This window comes from Pristiophorus japonicus, chromosome 1 (assembly GCF_044704955.1).
Source record: "Pristiophorus japonicus isolate sPriJap1 chromosome 1, sPriJap1.hap1, whole genome shotgun sequence".
NCBI classification, from domain to species: domain Eukaryota; kingdom Metazoa; phylum Chordata; class Chondrichthyes; family Pristiophoridae; genus Pristiophorus; species Pristiophorus japonicus.
The window spans coordinates 235,898,111-235,917,662 of record NC_091977.1 but is presented as its reverse complement, the minus strand read 5'-3'; the positions used below and the strand labels follow the sequence as shown (position 1 = coordinate 235,917,662).

The following is a 19,552-nucleotide window of genomic DNA, read 5'->3' as shown; positions in this document are numbered from 1 at the left end:
GCAGGACCAGCGGGTCACAAATTTAAGTTGTAGAATGCCAGATCTAGGTTAGATATCAGGAGACGGTTCTTTTCCCAGAGAATAGTGGGCCTCTGGAACAGGCTGCTGTCTCGTGTCGTGGACGCGGACACACTGACTTCCTTCAAGCGAGAGCTAGATTTGTTTCTGACTGGAGCGGAGATCACTTTATAGAAGGTAGGTACTGCAAGGATTTCAGGGCCAAAGTGATCTCCTCGACTAGTTTTGATCGCCTAGATGGGCCGTAGAGGAATTTCCCAGATTTTGTTCCCAAATTGAACTGGGTTGTTTATGTTTTTTTGCTTCTCCTATGGGAGATCACATGGCTTCAGGTGGGGTGGAGTCTATATGTTGTGATACACAAGGTATCACTATTGTGTGGGACAGGCTCAATGGACCAGATGATCTTTACTTGTCCGTCATTCTGATATGTTTGTATTTACATGTTATGACTGAGCGAGGGTTGCTAACTCTGGGTTGGAGTGATTATCAAACAAAATTTGACACCGAGCCGCTTAAGGAGATATTAGGACAGGTGCCCAAAAGCTTGGTAAAGGAGAAGAGAGAGACAGAGAGATGGAAAGGTTTAGGAAGGGACTTCCAGTTGCTAAAGAGCCCTAGACCCCCACGTGATCTTCCTCGGCCAAGACCAGTGCGCCTTGTTGCTCCCTATGCACTGGTCATCTGAAATAACCCAGGAAACTCATGGCATTGGCATTTCCACTCCTCCGTCCAGGAATCTTCCCAGACCTCCTGCCACATTCCTAGTGGTGTTATGTGGATTTTTGGAGCCATGGTGACAGATGAATAATGGTCAGTGCCGCAAATGTGATAAAAATCATACCCTTTGATCGTTATCATGTATTTTGCTTTTGGTTGGATGATGAACTTAAAAATCGTGGGGCCAAAATTGCCCCTTTCCTTAAGGCCTCTTAACACCGGAAATTGGCGGCCATGCTGCAAAGTGCAATGGCCGCCGACTTTTTGTGTAATGGCTGCCATTATCAAAATTCTACCCTGCAGTATCCTGGCGGTGACTCACTCCCCCTTCCGCCCCCCCCCCCTCCCAACCACCACCGCTCCGCTGCTGCTGATCCATGCTAAGTGTGTCATCATAGTGCACATCGCCCATGTTCCCCCACCGACAGCGAAATTCCCCGCGAAAATCTTCCTTCCGCTGGGCGGTGCCAAAATCTGTTTTTTCCTGTCGGTGCAGTGAGGCTGTGGCCTTCTGCAATGGCAGTGCGGCTCCCACTAACGGGGAGGATGCGCTGCTGCCATATTATTTTCATCAGCCGACTGCCATGTCGGGCCAACAGTTATACCCCCGGGTTCGGCCAGGCCACTAACCGGTAGCCTGGCACCTTCTCATGGGTGTCAGGCCACTGGCCCGGCCGAAACCCTCCCTGGTGGCCCAGTGGACTGAACTTTAGAAATCACGCAGGCTCTCCCCTTTAAATGAAGGGGAGAGCTGTGGTGACGTGGTGCCGTGATGATGTCAGTAGCGACAGCTGCTCCGCTCCACCTCAAATTCCGCCTCTCTACTGTACTCACCACCCCACTTCCGCCCCCATTATGAGCGACTTCTGGTCCGTGAAAAAAAAAGCCAAAGAGCGAAATATCGCTCAAGAGGCTACCTCAACCACTATGGCGGTAAAAACAGTAGTGTGCCCCGTTTCGAACGGGGGACAATTTCAGCCCCTGTGTTTCTTTCATTTTGTTGCCCTAGATAATCCACTTCTTATAAGGTTTAGAAATGTTGCTATACACTTTTCAATTTATATATCTTATTGCAAAAAGGTCAGCTGCATAGCCTTTGACTTTCCGTTTACCACAATACTTCTGCAGCTGTCAATTTGCTCAACCATTCGCTCACTTCATTCTTTGATGCCCTTGTCTCCAGTAAACCTTCACAATTCCCCATCCCAGTTATTCATCTTGATATTGTACTCATCTTTGCTCCCTCAAATACAAGATGTGAAGAATTGAACGTATCTGGTGGACAACTTGTTGACCCATCCATCACCAAATCTGGCTGGACCACATCAAGTGCTATTGCGCTTCACTCAGCCAAAACACCCAATGCTCCAGGATCCTCCTGGAGAGCAATGATCGACCCTGGCTTCTTTTCTCCACTATCAATTGTTTTCTTAAACCCCTCTCCCCTGCCTGCTTCACCCTCACCTCCGAGAACAAGTGGAAAAATCTCATGGATCTCTTTGACACTCAGGTTGAGACCATCCTTTTAGCTGCCTCTACTGCTTTGCCCCCTTCCCTTTCCCCTTTCCTACCAAGTCAAACCTACCCCCAGGCAACCCTGTAAATGGTTTTGCCCTTGGTGGTTTCAAATCACCCCGCTCACAACAGTTCTAGACACCGGAATTATAGTGGTGAACAGAATACACAGTTATAGAAAAATCTTTCAGTCTCAACTGTCACAATGCTTTTATTCAAGTTAAAGCACACACTTGTTTCCAGTAAAACACACCCTGGTGGTGTAAAACAAACCAACACTGTACAACAACACTGGCCTGTCTGTACAGGCCACTATCACGAAGTACCCACGACTAAAACACCACTGCTTGGCTCAATTGGGCACCACCGAATCAGTCCAACAGACTATGCGTACACCTATGATCTGCATAGAACCTCCCCACTAAACCCCTAAGGCTTGGTTGGAACGCACGACACCCCTACACTCTATGCAGTGGTCTTACGAATGTGAGGGCTGGGATAATTCTCACCAGTTACCCCTCTGGCTTACTCGCTGCTTCTCCCGATGAGTGAGGCTCTCTTTGCTCGTAGATGGTGGTTTTTTCTCTCCATCCCAGATGGAGTGCACGGTCCTTGAATGCGTTGAACGAAGCAAGCAAGCGTTGAAGAGGAGAGCGAGAGAGATGGCTTCAAACTGCCTTTCTCTTATACCTGAAAATGCTTCTGAATTCTTCGCGCCAAAAACAGTCCTTTGCCTGAGGCAGTCCAACTGAAAGCAATGAATCGTGTGCCTTTGTTACTTGCCTGTTCTGGGGATAAAGGATCCAACGAGTCTGGGTGGTCAATAACTTTCTTTTGTTCTGAGGTTCCCGCGCTCTGGGACTCTCAATCATTTCGATGGCTTGAGCACTGACCAATTTACTTGACCTCTCACTGATTGGTTCCTATTACATGACAAAGTGTCCCATCAGCCACCTTCCTGCGATTTCAGTCTTTCACCCATCCCCGCCCACCCCTGATGTGTATTCCTGTGGAACATGTTTGGGCCTGTCCCAAGTCATGCTGTATGCACTTCTGACCGCATGGATGAATTACAACAATTGTACATTCCTGTCTGGCGTAAAAATAAAAAAGGGAAAGTGGCTCAACCGTGGTTATCTAGGGAAATCAGGGATAGTATTAAAGCCAAGGAAGTGGCATACAAATTGGCCAGAAATAGCAGCGAACCCGGGTACTGGGAGAAATTTAGAACTCAGCAGAGGAGGACAAAGGGTTTGATTAGGGCAGGGAAAATGGAGTACGAGAAGAAGCTTGCAGGGAACATTAAAGCGGATTGCAAAAGTTTCTATAGGTATGTAAAGAGAAAAAGGTTAGTAAAGACAAACGTAGGTCCCCTGCAGTCAGAATCAGGGGAAGTCATAACGGGGAACAAAGAAATGGCAGACCAATTGAACAAGTACTTTGGTTCGGTATTCACTAAGGAGGACACGAACAACCTTCCAGATATAAAAGGGGTCAGAGGGTCTAGTAAGGAGGAGGAACTGAGGGAAATCTTTATTAGTCGGGAAATTGTGTTGGGGAAATTGATGGGATTGAAGGCCGATAAATCCCCAGGGCCTGATGGACTGCATCCCAGAGTACTTAAGGAGGTGACCTTGGAAATAGCGGATGCATTGACAGTCATTTTCCAACATTCCATTGACTCTGGATCAGTTCCTATGGAGTGGAGGGTAGCCAATGTAACCCCACTTTTTAAAAAAGGAGGGAGAGAGAAAACAGGGAATTTTTGACCGGTCAGCCTGACCTCAGTAGTGGGTAAAATGATGGAATCAATTATTAAGGATGTCATAGCAGCGCATTTGAAAAATGGTGACATGATAGGTCCAAGTCAGCATGGATTTGTGAAAGGGAAATCATGCTTGACAAATCTTCTGGAATTTTTTGAGGATGTTTCCAGTAAAGTGGACAAAGGAGAATCAGTTGATGTGGTATATTTGGACTTTCAGAAGGCTGTCGACAAGGTCCCACACAAGAGATTAATGTGCAAAGTTAAAGCACATGGGATTGGGGGTAGTGTGCTGACGTAGATTGAGAACTGGTTGTCAGACAGGAAGCAAAGAGTAGGAGTAAACGGGTACTTTTCAGAATGGCAGGCAGTGACTAGTGGGGTACCGCAAGGTTCTGTGCTGGGGCCCCAGCTGTTTACATTGTACATTAATGATTTAGACGAGGGGATTAAATGTAGTATCTCCAAATTTGCGGATGACACTAAGTTGGGTGGCAGTGTGAGCTGCGAGGAGGATGCTATGAGGCTGCAGAGTGACTTGGATAGGTTAGGTGAGTGGGCAAATGAATGGCAGATGAAGTATAATGTGGATAAATGTGAGGTTATCCACTTTGGTGGTAAAAACAGAGAGACAGACTATTATCTGAATGGTGACAGATTAGGAAAAGGGAAGGTGCAACGAGACCTGGGTGTCATGGTACATCAGTCATTGAAGGTTGGCATGCAGGTACAGCAGGCGGTTAAGAAAGCAAATGGCATGTTGGCCTTCATAGCGAGGGGATTTGAGTACAGGGGCAGGGAGGTGTTGCTACAGTTGTACAGGGCCTTGGTGAGGCCACACCTGGAGTATTGTGTACAGTTTTAGTCTCCTAACTTGAGGAAGGACATTCTTGCTATTGAGGGAGTGCAGCGAACATTCACCAGACTGATTCCCGGGATGGTGGGACTGACCTATCAAGAAAGACTGGATCAACTGGGCTTGTATTCACTGGAGTTCAGAAGAATGAGAGGGGACCTCATAGAAACGTTTAAAATTCTGACGGGTTTGGACAGGTTAGATGCAGGAAGAATGTTCCCAATGTTGGGGAAGTCCAGAACCAGGGGTCACAGTCTAAGGATAAGGGGTAAGCCATTTAGGACCGAGATGAGGAGAAACTTCTTCACCCAGAGAGTGGTGAACCTGTGGAATTCTCTACCGCAGAAAGTAGTTGAGGCCAATTCACTAAATATATTCAAAAGGGAGTTAGATGAAGTCCTTACTACTCGGGGGATCAAGGGGTATGGCGAGAAAGCAGGAAGGGGGTACTGAAATTTCATGTTCAGCCATGAACTCATTGACTGGCGGTGCAGGCTAGAAGGGCTGAATGGCCTGCTCCTGCACCTATTTTCTATGTTTCTATGTAACAGAAAATATGGAAAAGTAAAGTCCAAAACTTAAAGTCCAAAATGCGTTGAAGTCTGTTGATGTTTCCGCCAATTCTTACAGTAACCCCTTTGATATTTCAAGAATCTCTCTGGAATATCAAATGTCCACTGGTGAAAAAACATTGTGGCCAACAACCAACCCTATATACTTTACTTTTAGACACCCTGAATACATCCCTTAAAATACAACATGAAACACATTCGTACAACATATTTACAGAGAAAAACGTTCAGGCTCAATCTTTATCCAAGGCCTCCCACCAACTTCGGAGCGCCTTGCTTCGCCTTTTGCAAGGCAGCCGCAACAAATACATTACAATGAGAAACCGTACAATTACAAGAGTGTGCACGCAAATCCGGACCCACGGAGTAACTTCTACATTCAAACCATGATCCCACCAGGGCGGGGAATTTATCCCTTTAATTTACCCCCCTGTGTTCTGGTTCATTTGTTCCAATGTAAAATAATGTTTCTGCGAGAGCTCGACGGCTGTTAGTAACGTTGTGAGGTGTTCAGACAGAAAAGGAATCTAATATCCGAACTGTGTGATGTACTGCTGCAGATTATGGATTGTGTCATTCACCGTGATGTGTACCGTGGATGGCTCTGGGATTGGAAGGATGCGCTCTTGGGCCAATTGAACTTCAGTGTGGGGTTTGAAGCAGAAAGTCGTGTTGGTGACCGGACACCAAGTGTCGCGGTGCACCCGGTGCTGGTCCACGCTCGTCGTGACGCAGTATGTCCCGTTACCCACATATGCTACCTGAGGTGGTACATGGCTCTGGGCCATCACCTCCATGGTGCAATTAATAGGCTCTGCACTCTCTGATTCAAACCCGCATTCTGGCCGATCGAATGCATTCAAGTGCTGGGGACACAATATGACGTGTGCGCCCCTGCTCTGGCAGCCCATGAGGTCAGTGCCAGTCATGGCGTGCTCCACCTTTATTACAAACAGTGAGGCCCTATGTGCACCCCGTCCCGTAAGATGGCAATGTTTTCCACTCGGTATACCGGCGCTGGCTGTGGTGTCCCGCCCATCACCGGCATACGCAACACAATCCCCATAACCGAGTGGTTGGACCGGCCGCAATCCACCGGGACTGGGTAGGCTTCGGAAACTAAATGGAGCTGACACGGACTCATCGAATTATGATACGGGCTGAGCGCTGCGAGGTGCCGGTTGCTGACCCACGATAGGGCGCGACCTTGCTGGAGGTCCTCCAAATTACTGCGTCCCTCGCCTAGCAACCAGGCACTGTCTAACACACACACTTCATTCATGGCTGCCTGTGCCGAAGCATTCCTGTCCTTCCGTATTAATTCATTCACCGTTTTAGCATGTGTCTCCAGATCTGCGATGACCTCTTTTAAGTGAATAGTCATCGCCTGGTCCTCCTTTAGCTCCGACCCGACCACTTCCCTCCCTTCCCCCAGGATCTTCCGCAGCTGATCCTTTAAACCAGCTAATCTGCAGCTGCACATGGTCCATACTATTGATGAGGGATGTACCCGCGCTAAACGCCGTAGCGACATCATTGAGCACCCCTCGTCTCCGCCTCCCATAACGTTATCGTACTCTCCCATGTCGTACAACTTTTCCGGACTCACATCCTCGTAACTGAATTTAAAGAACTGCCGGAACATTTCTGTAATGAGGGCCTCATACAGCTCCTCAGTTTCTTTTGGAAAGCACTTGGGCAGATGTACCCCTGTTAGGTTTAAAATGACAGACTCGACCGCGCAATGCACCCCCTGGAATAGAACCTTCCCGGTCGGGACTAAAACGAAACCATTCCCTGGGCCTGGTGTGGTGGCGGGACACCTAACTTCTGTCGTCTGTAGCGGTGGGGCTGTGGGCAGGGGCTTCCTCTTGTGTACGACAAGCTCGATGGAATTTATTGTGTTGGGAGAGTCTGGGATCATGCAGGAGTCCATACTCCGATCCCTTCTGATCCCAGCCCATGTAATGGACGTAGAATACCTTCCTTCCACCGATGTCTTTAACGCTCAAGATCTCAGCAAGCGGCCACTCGTCCTCGTTCTCCAGATTCCTGCGCAGCACAGGCAATCGACACACCCACTGTGCAATCGACACACCCACTGTGCAGATCCGCTCCGACCCCCACATACAGACATAAATTCCCTGTTCCTCCTTCCACCACTTGTCCCAGTGCACTTCCACTCCCCCCTTTTGACCCCGTGATCTGTCGGTACGCATTGTTCCCTAGGCTTTCCCAGTCCGCTATCTAGTTCCCATGTCCTGACTCAATTTCCTGAGCCACCACCACCGTCCCAGGGGAATGTGTCCCTTGCACTTCAAGCATACGCGCTTGCCCTCGGTCACCCCAACCCGTGTGGCTGTGACCTTCAGTCTGGGACACGGTATGGAACACTCCCCGTATGTAAACCCGGTGTGCCTGGAGTATTTCCTCGAATTCGACCCCAGCCACCCTGGCCACCTTCCCTTGTGGAAGTAGGCTGCCATCCCATCCGTGTCCCCTGTCCTACCCCCCTGTGTCACGGTGGGTCCGTTCCCCCCAGTACATCCGTAGAGGAAGGACAACTCGGTGTCTCCTCTCCTGCTGTTCCCCGTTCCGGCCAACATCCAAATCAGGCTCAGTCTCAGGGCTGTCTCCATTCCATCCTCGGCTTCCTGCAAAACAAAACTAACAAGCACCTTGTTGTGAGAGGGTCTACCTCCATTACAACATGGCTTCATTACAACTAACCAAAACACTTTAAAAGAAAACTCTGTACAATAACACCCGTGCTGCCGGGTGGCCCCGCTAGGGCCCCTCTTGCCTGGGCCTTTTACGGCTCCTGGTCAGCGTGTAAGGAAGCGTCCACGGCGCCCTTGGTTGTGGGATCCTGCTGCTCCTTCTTACAGCCCCCACCACGGGGTCCTCGCTGTCCCAAACTATGGGAGGAAGACCCGTGTCCACCATGCTGTTTACAGCGCCCTGGTGTTTCTTTCCTTTCCTTACCCTTTCCCCCGGGTTAAACAACTTACACTGGTTCACGTGGAACCACTTTGTGCGCCTTGGAAGTTTAATCGCATAAACCATGGGGCTTGCCTTATCTACTATACTGTAAGGTCCCATATATAGTGGTTCAAACGTCCCAACAGGAGAGTAGTTTCGGACCATCACCTGGTCCCCGACCTTCCACTCGTGGGTTCTCTGGGTCTCGAGCAGCAACCGATTACTCCGGTGCTGCTTCCCCATGTTACTGGCTGCCTGCCAATGAATCTGCTTCAACCTCTTGTACACATTCTTGACAAACTTATCCCAGTTTACTTCTCTCACTTGACCTTCGGTGAGAACCGGTGCCAGAACATGAGCTCATGCGGGGAGTACCCTGTGCTCCTGGAGAGGCTGGCTCGGATCCCCATCAAAACTAACGGCAGGACATCATCCCACTTTTTCGGGGACGGCCCTGTTTCCTTCCGCAGCCTTTCTTTGATTCGCTCCACAACCCCCGATGACTGTGGGTTGTGAGCCACATGCTATTTACCCTCTATCCCCAAAACCTTCAAGGTGGCCTGCATGACTTGTACCATGAAGTGCCTCCCTTGTTCGGACTCCATGATCTGTGGCAGTCCCCACCTGGGGAACACTTGCCTCACCAAAATCCTTGCTGTCGCCATGCCGTGGCTGATCGGCAAGGGAAGGCTTCCTCCCACTTCGAGAACACATCTACTCAGACCAAACAGTACTTGAAACCCCCTTTGTGGTGGGCAATGGCCCGATGTAATCGACCTGTACCGACTGTCATGGTCCCTCTACCCTTCTCGTGTGCCCGAAGGGGACCTTCCTACGTTGCGGATCGGGGTTGTTTGCTGCGCACACCATAGAATCCGCGCAAAAATCGCAGACATCCTCCCTCAGTTGCGGCCACCACCCTGTTCTACCCTTTGCCAGGTAGTCTCTGGCCCTGGGTGTCCCGCTCCTGGGACCCCGTGGACCAACTGGAGGAATTCCCTCTGGTGCGTCTCGGGAATCATCCACCGATCCTCCTTAAAGAGCATCCCCTCGTTTATGGTGATGCCCGCTATCCCAAACGGACCTTCTACCTTCTCACCCTTAGCCAGCTGCTCCAGAATGACCTTGAGGACAGGATCCTGTGTCTGGACTTGCCTCAAGTCTGAGGCCAATGCTACCCCTGCACTCCCTGGTGTTCCCCTTGGTCCCGGATCGCTGCTACTGGCTGGACCCGTATGGATCCCAAAAAACTCCATCCCTGGCTCCCTCATTTGCTAACTCGTCTGCCCTTTGGTTGCCTTCCCCTCTGGACTCTGTCTTAGAGTGAGCCTTTACTTTGTGGATGTAATGACATCCCGGGGTCCCCGTGGCCTCGAAGACCTTTCTCAGCAACGGTGCTGTTGCTAAAGGCTTCCCGTCTGCGGATGTGAAACCGCGACGAGCCCAGATGGCCAAGTATTCGGTGCACGAATTGCACGTAAACACGAAATCCGAGCAGTTGGTGTATGGGGCCAGGAACTCGTCGGCGTGGGTAACGACATACACCACTGCCGACAGTGCTGGGCGCTCAGGGTGCTCGGGAGTTTAATGGCCCTTGCTATCCCAGCCGTAGGGTCATAAATCCCGCACCCGGTGAAACGCTCCCCGATCACTACCGAATTAGACCCATCAATGTAGATCTCGCGGCCCATTGGGTGTAACCCGGCCCGGAATCCCATGTGGGCCGTCCCTGGGTAAATCATGTTGGCGGCCAACTTGGGCTCAGTCAGGCCTTGCACTCTCAGATGCATTTGTGAGAGCAATAAAGTCCAGCGGGCAATGCGAGCGCTGCTCACCGTGCCACCCTTTATCCTCCCATCTAATAACATTTGAGTGGGGGTATGGTGGGTTAGTAGAACGATCAGGGACGATCCCGTAAAGAGCTGTGAGCGCTTTACGGCCCAATGCCTCTCGCAATTGGAATATCCCCGTTCTACATCCGTGAGGACTCTTGATGAGTACACCACGGGCCTCAGCTGGTCGAGCCGCTCCTGGAGCAGCACCGCGCTCAAACTGTCCCCGCTGGCTGCTACTTCCAAAAAGAAGTCCTCCCCATTAATCGCCCCTAGTGTGGGTACCGTCTGCAGGAGATTAAACGCTGCGTGCAGTCCTCATCCCACTCCCATCCGATTCCCTTGCGGAGGAGCCGAAGCAGAGGGGCTGCCGTGGCAGCGTAATCCTCAATAAAATCCCTGCAGTACCCCGTGAACCCCAGGAAGGATCTCACCCTCGTCACGGTCGTGGGGGCTGGTAACTCCTGTACCGCCTTCCATTTGGCCTTGTCTATAGCCCTTTCCCCAGGCCTCACAGGCAGCCCGAGGAATTTTACTTCCCTCTGACCGATCTGAGCTTCCTTAGGATTGACCTTGAACCCGGTCTCTCTCAGCAGCGGACCATGCTCCTCCCCCTCATCGGAGAACAAAAGCAAATCGTCCACATACTGCACCAACTGCTGGGGTCTGCTAATCCCTTTAAGACGTCTGCCATACACTGGTGGAATATGGAGGGGCTGTTATGAAATCGCTGGGGAAGGCAGATCCATGTGTACTGCTGTCCTTTAAACGTGAAGGAAAATTGTACTGGTCTTCCAGTTTCAGGGGAATCGACCAAAACCCGTTCGAAATGTCCAGCACCGTAAATGTGGTTGCGGTTGCTGGAATACTCCCTATCAGATCAGCTACGGCCGTGACTGTGGGCGTGCAGGCTGGGATGTTTTTGTTGAGCACCCGATAGTCCACGGTGGCTCTCCACGACTGGTCCGGTTTCCTAACCGGCCAAAGTGGCGAGTTCACTTGTGTGGCTATGGGCCCCAACACTTCCTGTGCTACCAGGGATCCCAGTGTCATCTCCAAGTCAGCCTCTGCCTCTCTGGGGAAACTGTACTGTTTCTGTGGCCATGACATGGGGTTCCCCTGTACTCTGACTTCCACCCCCGTCACCCTACCACAGTGTTGTTTGTGTGTGACAAACGATGCGAGGTTGTCCCGCGTGTACGCCTGGTACTTGGCTGGGGTAGTATTGACCAATTGCTCTGGGTCGTAACTCCCCTTCGGCTTCATGGTACACATGTTGCCTTTTCCTTCCCCTTTCCTTGGGATCACTACAATCTCTCTCTCCTTATCGGAACCCACTGCTCCCCAAAGGCAGTGATTCCTCAAATCCACTATAATCCTGTGGGCTAACATAAAGACGGCCCCTAGGACTCCAGACCCTGGCTGTTCCCACTTTATTAGGACACATTCCCACCTGGTGTGGAGGGATCCTAAATCTATGGCTAACGGCCTGGACATCGCCCTTGCCTGCTCGTTCCCTGTGAACCCCACAAGACTGAATGGAACCTTGCTGGACCAGGGTGAATCGGTCGGGATACTTGCATGGATCACCATGCTCGAAGCCCCAGTCTCCACCAAGTATTTCCCCTCTACCTTCTCCACCCCCATCCTCACGCATGGTCTACTCCACTCATCGTACGTGAGCGAACACCGGAGCGGTCGGGATTTCCTTGCTCACAGCAGCGTCTACCCGTCCCTGCTCTGGCACAAAAACTGTCCGAAGGGCGGCCACCAGAACATCAAGTAGTTCCGTGGTCGGTCCGTTCGCCTCGACATGTTTTGTCTTAGGCAGCTGGAGGATCCCCTTTACCTTGCCCCCGTCTCGGAGCTGGGCAGTCTCTCCTCCAGTGTCCCGTCTACCCACACCCGAAACACGTCCTAGCCTTCCCTGCGCTAACCCCTTCCTGACGCCATTCCTTTTTACTAGCCTCACTGGCCTTTATTTCATGTACCTTGCCCTTACTTGGTTTGACCTCCTCCTCTGAACCGGTTTTAAAAGCCAGGCTCATGTGGCGGAGCACTCCGGCCTCTGTATTCGCGAGGTCCTCGGAGTCAAACCAGGCCTCTGCTTTTACCCTTATTTGTGACAAACTGCTTGCCACGAGGGTCCTGAGCCAATGATTTCTCGGCCCCCCCCCCCCCCCCCCCGCAACTGTGCTCTGTCGAGCTTCCCACCCATGGCCATTTCGTAGACGGGCCAGAGCCTGTCTGCGAATGCCTGAGGTGCTTTCCCTGCCAGTTGCAATGTCCTCTCTACCCTCGAGAACGGACTATCCTGGGTGTGACCCATGGCTCTCAGGATTTTCTCCTTTAAGCCGGCCGTGGTCCCCTGTCTCCATTTGATCTCAGCGGACAGGGCCTGATACAGTTTCCCCTCCAGGGAAAACAGCAACAGTTTGTGAGCCTCGGCCTCACTACACCCGTTAATCCCCCCAAACTGGTCCACGTCGGTGAAGTGAACTGAGGGGTCCCCTTCTTTCTTTAACTTGGGCACCCCGAGATCATATTCTGCAGCTGCGGGGTGGTGAATGGAACCACAAAATCGCTTTGCAGCGCACCCTGACCCGCACCGTCTACGGACAGGACGAACTTCTGCTGCCATATGGGACACATCGGTCCCTTTAGTGCTTCAGGCAGTGGTCGGATGTCCCTATCCTGCCCCCAATCCTCGCTATCTTCTTCCTCTTCCCAGTCCACCCGAGCTTCCCCCGGGGCTATCAAGCAAACCACACCTTTGGCTTTGGATAGAACTTGAGTCAAACTTTGGATTTTTTCTTGACAGGGCCCATGATTCCCACCCTCAAACACCCTAGCGGGCATGCTCCTCCTGTACAGCCTGCTCGTTGAGCTTGGCCTCGGTGACCTGGGATTGCAGGTACTCTCCTGTGTTACGGGAGGTTTCCTCCTGAGTGCACCTTTCCTGCCTCTCCTCACGTAACTCATCCACTAATCTGTTCCCCACTGTGGCCCTTGTGGCTGACTCTTGGAGCTCTGCCTTAAGCTGGACTTGCTTCTGCAAACACAGTAGCCAAATAGCCTTTTCTTTTACCTTTTTGTTCTCCTTACCCCCTGTACACTCTGCAGCTTTGTCCTCAGGACTCTCAGCCCGCAACAAGTCTAATACCCACTGCTGTGTTACATTAACTTTTCCAAATACATACGAGGAAATCCTAGCCCCATTGCCGATCTCTTGACCTTGAGATCTTCACTCAAACCAAGGGTCCCTTCGTGGTCGCCAGATTCTGTAAGTGGTTTTGCCCTTGGTGGTTTTGAATCATCCCCCCCTTACAACAGTTCTAGACCCGGAACTATAATGGTGAACAGAATACACAGTTATATACAGATCTTTCGGTCTCAACCGTCACAATGCTTTTATTCAAATTAAAGCACACACCTGCTTCCAGTAAAACACACCCTGGTAGCGTAACACAAACAAACACAGTTTAACACACAACATTGACCCGTCTGACCAGGCCCCCATCACGAAGTACCTACGACTAAAACACCCCTGCTTGGCTCAATAGGTCACCACCTAATCTGTCCAACAGAACGTGCGTACACCTATGATCTGCATAGAACCTCCCCACTAAACCCCTTCACACTATGCAGTGGTCTTAAGAATGTATGGGTTGGGATAATGCTCACCAGTTACCCCTCTGGCTTACTCACTGCTTCTCCCGATGAGCGAGGCTCTCTTTGCTCATGGATGGTGGTTTCTTCTCTCCATCCCAGACGGAGTGCTCGGTCCTTGTGTGTGTTGAACGAAGCAAGCAGGAGTAGAAGAGGAGAGAGAGAGATGGCCACAACTGCCGTTTCTCTTATACCTGAAAATGCTTCTTAATTCTTCGCGCCAAAAACAGTCCTTTGCCTGAGGCAGTCCAACTGAAAGCAATGAACCCTGTGCCTTTGTTATTGTTCTGTTCTGGGGATAAAGGCTCCAACGAGTCTGGGTGGTCAATAGCTTTCTTTTGTCCTGAGGTTCCTGCGCTCTGGGGCTTTCAGCCATTTCAATGGCTTGAGCACTGACCAATTTACTTGCTCTCTCACTGATGGGATCCCATTACATGACAAAGGGTCCTCCATCAACCATCGTCCTGCGATTTCAGCCATTGACCCATCCCCGCCCCCCTGATGTGTATTCCTGTGGAACATATTTGGGCCTGACCCAAGTCATGCTGTCTGCTCTTCTGCAGTAACAGAAAATATGGAAAAGCAAAGTCCAAAACTTAAAGCCCAAAATGCATTGAAATCTGTCGATGTTTCCGCCGATTCTTACAATGCCCACCCCCATCCCCCCACCCCCCATCCTAGCCCTAAACCTGCGTCTTTCTCCCGTTTCTCTCCCATCTTCCTTCATGCTCTCTCTGAGCTCATCTCATCCGTGAAACCCACATCCTGCTCTTTTGATCCCATTCCCACTAAGTTACTGAGCACCCAACTTCCTTTCCTGACCCCCATGCCCCCTCAAGTACTATCCTCTTCCCTTTGAAAAGTGCTGTCACATGCCCTTCCTCAAAAAAAACCCTCTCTCGATCGCTAGTCATTGCAAACAACCGTCTCCCATTTCCCCATAAAACTTTCCGTTCCTCAGACTTTGGCTTATTGTGCAACGCCATATTTCGCTCCAACATTGATAGTCGTGACTTCTGGTGCCTCGGCCCCAGACTCTGGAATTCCCTCCCTAAAGCCCTCTGCCTCTTCACCTCCGTCTCCTCCATTAAGATCTTCCTTAAAACCCACCTCTTTGACCAAGCTTTTGGTCACTCCTCCGAATATTTCCTTCTGTGACTCAGTGTTGTCTCTTCCACATTAAAGGTGTTATATGGAGGCCAAAGTGAGTTATGTGGCTTTAAAAGAATGAAGAAGTTTTTCTAATGTCACAAATCATGTCAGGGACAGTCTTTCTGGTATAGGAATATTAATTTAACAGAATACTCTATCCCGTATTTACTACATTGAAAAAGCAGATGACTAAGATTGTGCTGCTCTTAGTGCAGCAGTTGATTGCAGAGCTATCCATCACTCACTGGAGCATGTAATAATCTCAGGGAGATTGGAATTGCACTGGTGATATTGGTAATGAAGTGTTGATCCATTTGTATGTAATGCCTCTGTCCCTTATTTTGAAGAAGACATAGAAGTAATATAAAATAAATAGGTTAAACCCTTTCTAAAATAGCAAACAGAATTAATACCATATGAGCAATTTATTGTGACTAATATCATACACTGCTATTTCAAACCCTGACTTTCTCTATGCTTTCAGAACACAGCAGAGCTAATTTCTTGAGACATGTCTCAATTTTTGTAGTTGTCTCCCATGCACCCTTTAGTAACATTTAAAAAAAAATTATCTTCTCAGATGACAGATGAAGCATTTTACTGAAAAATATTCTCGCAACCTCCTTGCAGATAGTCCTGTATATATCACAGTGAATAAACACTAGCTGGGATGTGTTATTTAACCAAAGGGATTCATGAAACATTAGAGAGCCAATTTTAACCTAACCCAGGAAACTGATGGGATCTGGTGTGACGGTGGTTTTACACATCACCCGATTTCACTCTCCATTGCAGTCCACGGAAGTAAGTTAAAATGACCCTAAATCACTAGAGCAAAGCTTCAGTGGTGTAAACCATTTGTCCAAAAGTCTTATGGTGTGTTATAACCTTGTCAAATAATATTTTTAAATAGCATATATAGTGTAGAATTGTTTAACTTTGAGCTGTCTTCCTGTTTGAAATTCAGTTAGAGTTGATGTCACAATTCCTGTTAACTGCTCCCATTGAATTTTTTCAAGCATTTCTACATCATGTGACAGAAAGAGATTTATTGAGAAATAGTACTCTATGTTGTCCTGTGGTGTCATAGTCAAAGTTACTTGGATTTAATGTTGTCACTACAAAAGGTGCTATTTCTGGTTACATCCTTTTCTAGTTGCCTTTGACTTTACTAAACAACAACACATTGCATTTATAAAGCGCCTTTAACATAGTAAAATGTCCCAAGGCGATTCACAAGAGCGTTATCAGACAAACTTTGGCACTGAGCCACATAAAGAAATATTAGAACAAGTGACCAAAAACTTGGTCAAAGAGGAATGTTTTAAGGAGCGACTTATAAGAGGAGAGAGAGGTAGAGAGGCGGAGAGCTTTAGGGAGGGAATTCCAGAGCTTAGGCCTTGGCAGCTGATGATGTGGCTGCCATTGGTGGAGCGAAGGTAATCGGGGATGCTCAAGAGGCCAGAATTGGAGGAGCGCAGAGTTCTCCAAGGGTTGCGGGCTGGTGAAGGTTATAGAGATAGGCAGGGATGAATCATAGAATGGTTACAACACAGAAGGAGGCCATTTGGCCCATCAAGCCCATGTCAGCTCTCTGCAAGAGCACTTCAGCAAGTCCCACTCCACCACCCTTTCCCCATAGCCCTGAAAATTATTTTCTTTCAGGTACTTATCCAATTCCTTTTTGAAAGCCTCGATTGAATCTGCCTCGACCACATTTTCATGCAATGCATTCTAGGTTATAACCACTCACTGCGTAAAAAGTTTTTCCTTATGTCGCCTTTGGTTCTTTTGTCAATCACCTTAAATCTGTGTCCACTGGTTCTCGAGCCTTACGCCAATGGGAATAGTTTCTCTCTATCTACTGTTCAGACCCCTCATGATTTTGAACACCTCTGTCAAATCTCCTCTCAACTTCTCTGCTCTAAGAACAACAACTCCAGCTTCTCCAGTCTCTCCACGTAACTGAAGTTCCTCATCCTTGGAACCATTCTTGTCAATCTTTTCTGCACCTTCTCTGAGGCTTTCACATCCTTCCTAAAGTGCGGTGCCCAGAATTGGACACAATACTCCAGTTGAGACCGAATCAGTGTTTTATAAAGGTTCATCATAAATTCCTTGCTTTTGTATTCAGTGTCCCTATTTATGAAGACCAGGATCCCTTATTCCTTTTTAACGGCTTTCTAAAACTGCCCTGCCACCTTCAACAATTTGTGCATATATACCCCTGGGTCTCTCTATTCATGCACCCCCTTTTTAGGATTGTACCTTTTAGTTTATATTGCCTCTCCTCATTTTTCCTACCAAAATATATCACTTCACACTTTACTCCATTAAATTTCATCTGCCACGTGTCCGCCCATTCCACCAGCCTGTCTATGTCCTCTTGAAGTCTATCACTATCCTCCTCACTGTTCACTGTACTTCCAAGTTTTGTGTCATCCGCAAATTTTGAAATTGTGCCCTCTATACCCAAGTCTAAGTCATTAATATATGTCAAGAAAAGCAGTGGTCCTAGTACTGACCCCTGTATACCTTCCTCCAGTCCGAATAACAGTCGTTCACCGCTATACTCTGTTTCCTGTCACTTAGCCAATTTCATATCCATGCTGCCACTGTCCCTTTTATTCCACGGGCTTGAATTTTGCTGGCAAGCCTATTATGTGGCACTTTATCAAACGCCTTTTGGAAATCCATGTACACCATGTCAACCTCATTGCCCTCATCAAGCCTCCCTGTTACCTCATCAAAAAACTCAACCAAATGAAGCCTATATATTATTCTACATGTATGCAATAGTATTATATAGCAATACATTTCTTGTGCAGATGCCTCTTCAGTTTGGGTCTGACTTCATACAAACTTTTTTCATTTTCAGGTGCAATGTAGGAAATAACCAGCAAGCCGTGTGGAATACAGACAGTCATGCAAATTGGAGCAAACGGAGATGCATTTTCAAAGATGACCAACAGCCTGAAATGAATTTGAAGCCCTGCCAGGCTGAGGACCCACCCCCAGTGGTGAAAGAGCTCCCCCTTGCCATCAATTCCAATGGCAAATCTGAACCTCTTGTGAAAGCCAGGCATTCAGTTATTCATGAGCTAACAGAACTGGAGAAGCAGATTCAGCTCATCAAACAGGAACTGCAGAAAGCAATGAACAGGAAAAATGAATTGGAAGAGTATCAGAGAACAGTCAAGAAGCCAGAATCATAAAGCTGAAACACACGGCGAAGAAAACAATGTTGTTTTTATGAACTTACTCTCCCCTCTTTTTAGAATTGTCTTTGACATTAAAAGAAAACTGATATAAAGCCAATTTCTCCCCAACAAATTCGGTTACTACACTGTCCAAGCGGAGGGAGCTAAACCTTGCACATAATGACCAGCATCCTGGACTGGCTTTAAATTGAATGTTTCTTTTTATCAAGCTCAAAGAATGAGGTTCACCGAGGTTAACAGAAGTTACCAAAGACTGTCCAGTTAAAGGGAACTATCAAGAGCCGCTCAGTCATCGAAAAGTGTTAGTTTAACCCATGCAGTTGGTGTGGCCTGCCCAGAACCTCTTGATCCTCAGCAGCACTCCTCCAAACAGATAGGCCCAAGACTCTTCTGGAATTAATACATTAATAAACATAGGATTTTACATTCACCGTGGATTCTTTCTGATGTGTAGCAGGCTGGCACCATTACTGGACTTCAGCTTTGATAGTGCACACTACAATAAGGTTGCAAGTGGGATCACAGGACGTGTCGTTGGAGAACCAGCAGATAGGACTAATGAAGTCCCTCAAGACTTTGTACAAAATGTTGTGCATTAGAAAGAGTGAAAGCATTAAATTGTTGTGTAGCTTTTCATGCAGATCTATCAGACAGTGGATGGGGCATGAATCTTTTCTGACACATAGTTTATTGATGTTTTGCTGTCACGTTGTAATACAAACAGGACACTCTTGGGAGTCATTAAATCCATAGTGAAAACTGCTAATTTGTAAATGGTTTTGAAAGTAAAATCACGATTTGTATGAACACCGTTGTCTGCACAAATTGCCAACATTGTCACAAACTGTACTTGTAATGGGCCAGTTTAACTATTGACAGAGACGCTTATTTCTGAAATCTTTTTTAGTCCACTGCCGAGCAACTTGGACCAAGAGAGGTGTCTCTGTGAGGCTGATACCTGCGTAACGTCTCCGTGAGGCTGATGCCCCAGGTAGTGTTTCCCATGGGACTGATACCCAGGCAATGTCTCCCATGGGACTGATTCCCCAACAGGGTCTCCCATAGGACTGATACCTGGGCAATGTCTCTGTGAGGCTGATACCCGGACAGTGTTTGCCATGGGACTGATACCCTGACAGAGTCTCCCATAGGACTGATACCCGGGCAGTGTCTCCCATAGGACTGATACCCGGGCAGTGTCTCCCATGGGACTGATTCCCTGACAGTGTTTGCCATGGGACTGATACCCG

The 19,552-nt window shown here is 48.7% G+C and overlaps 1 protein-coding gene across 1 annotated transcript in view; it reads left to right on the top strand.

Moving 5' to 3' along the window:
• The window catches only part of grin3a (glutamate receptor, ionotropic, N-methyl-D-aspartate 3A), a 269,256-nt gene extending 250,827 nt beyond the window's left edge, over nt 1–18,429 (top strand). Inside the window, exon 9 of the mRNA XM_070870795.1 lies at nt 17,960–18,429. Coding sequence (XP_070726896.1) covers nt 17,960–18,296 — 337 coding nt within the window. The 3' untranslated portion in view covers nt 18,297–18,429. The remainder of the gene's footprint in view (nt 1–17,959) is intronic.
• The last annotated feature ends 1,123 nt before the right edge of the window (nt 18,430–19,552 follow it).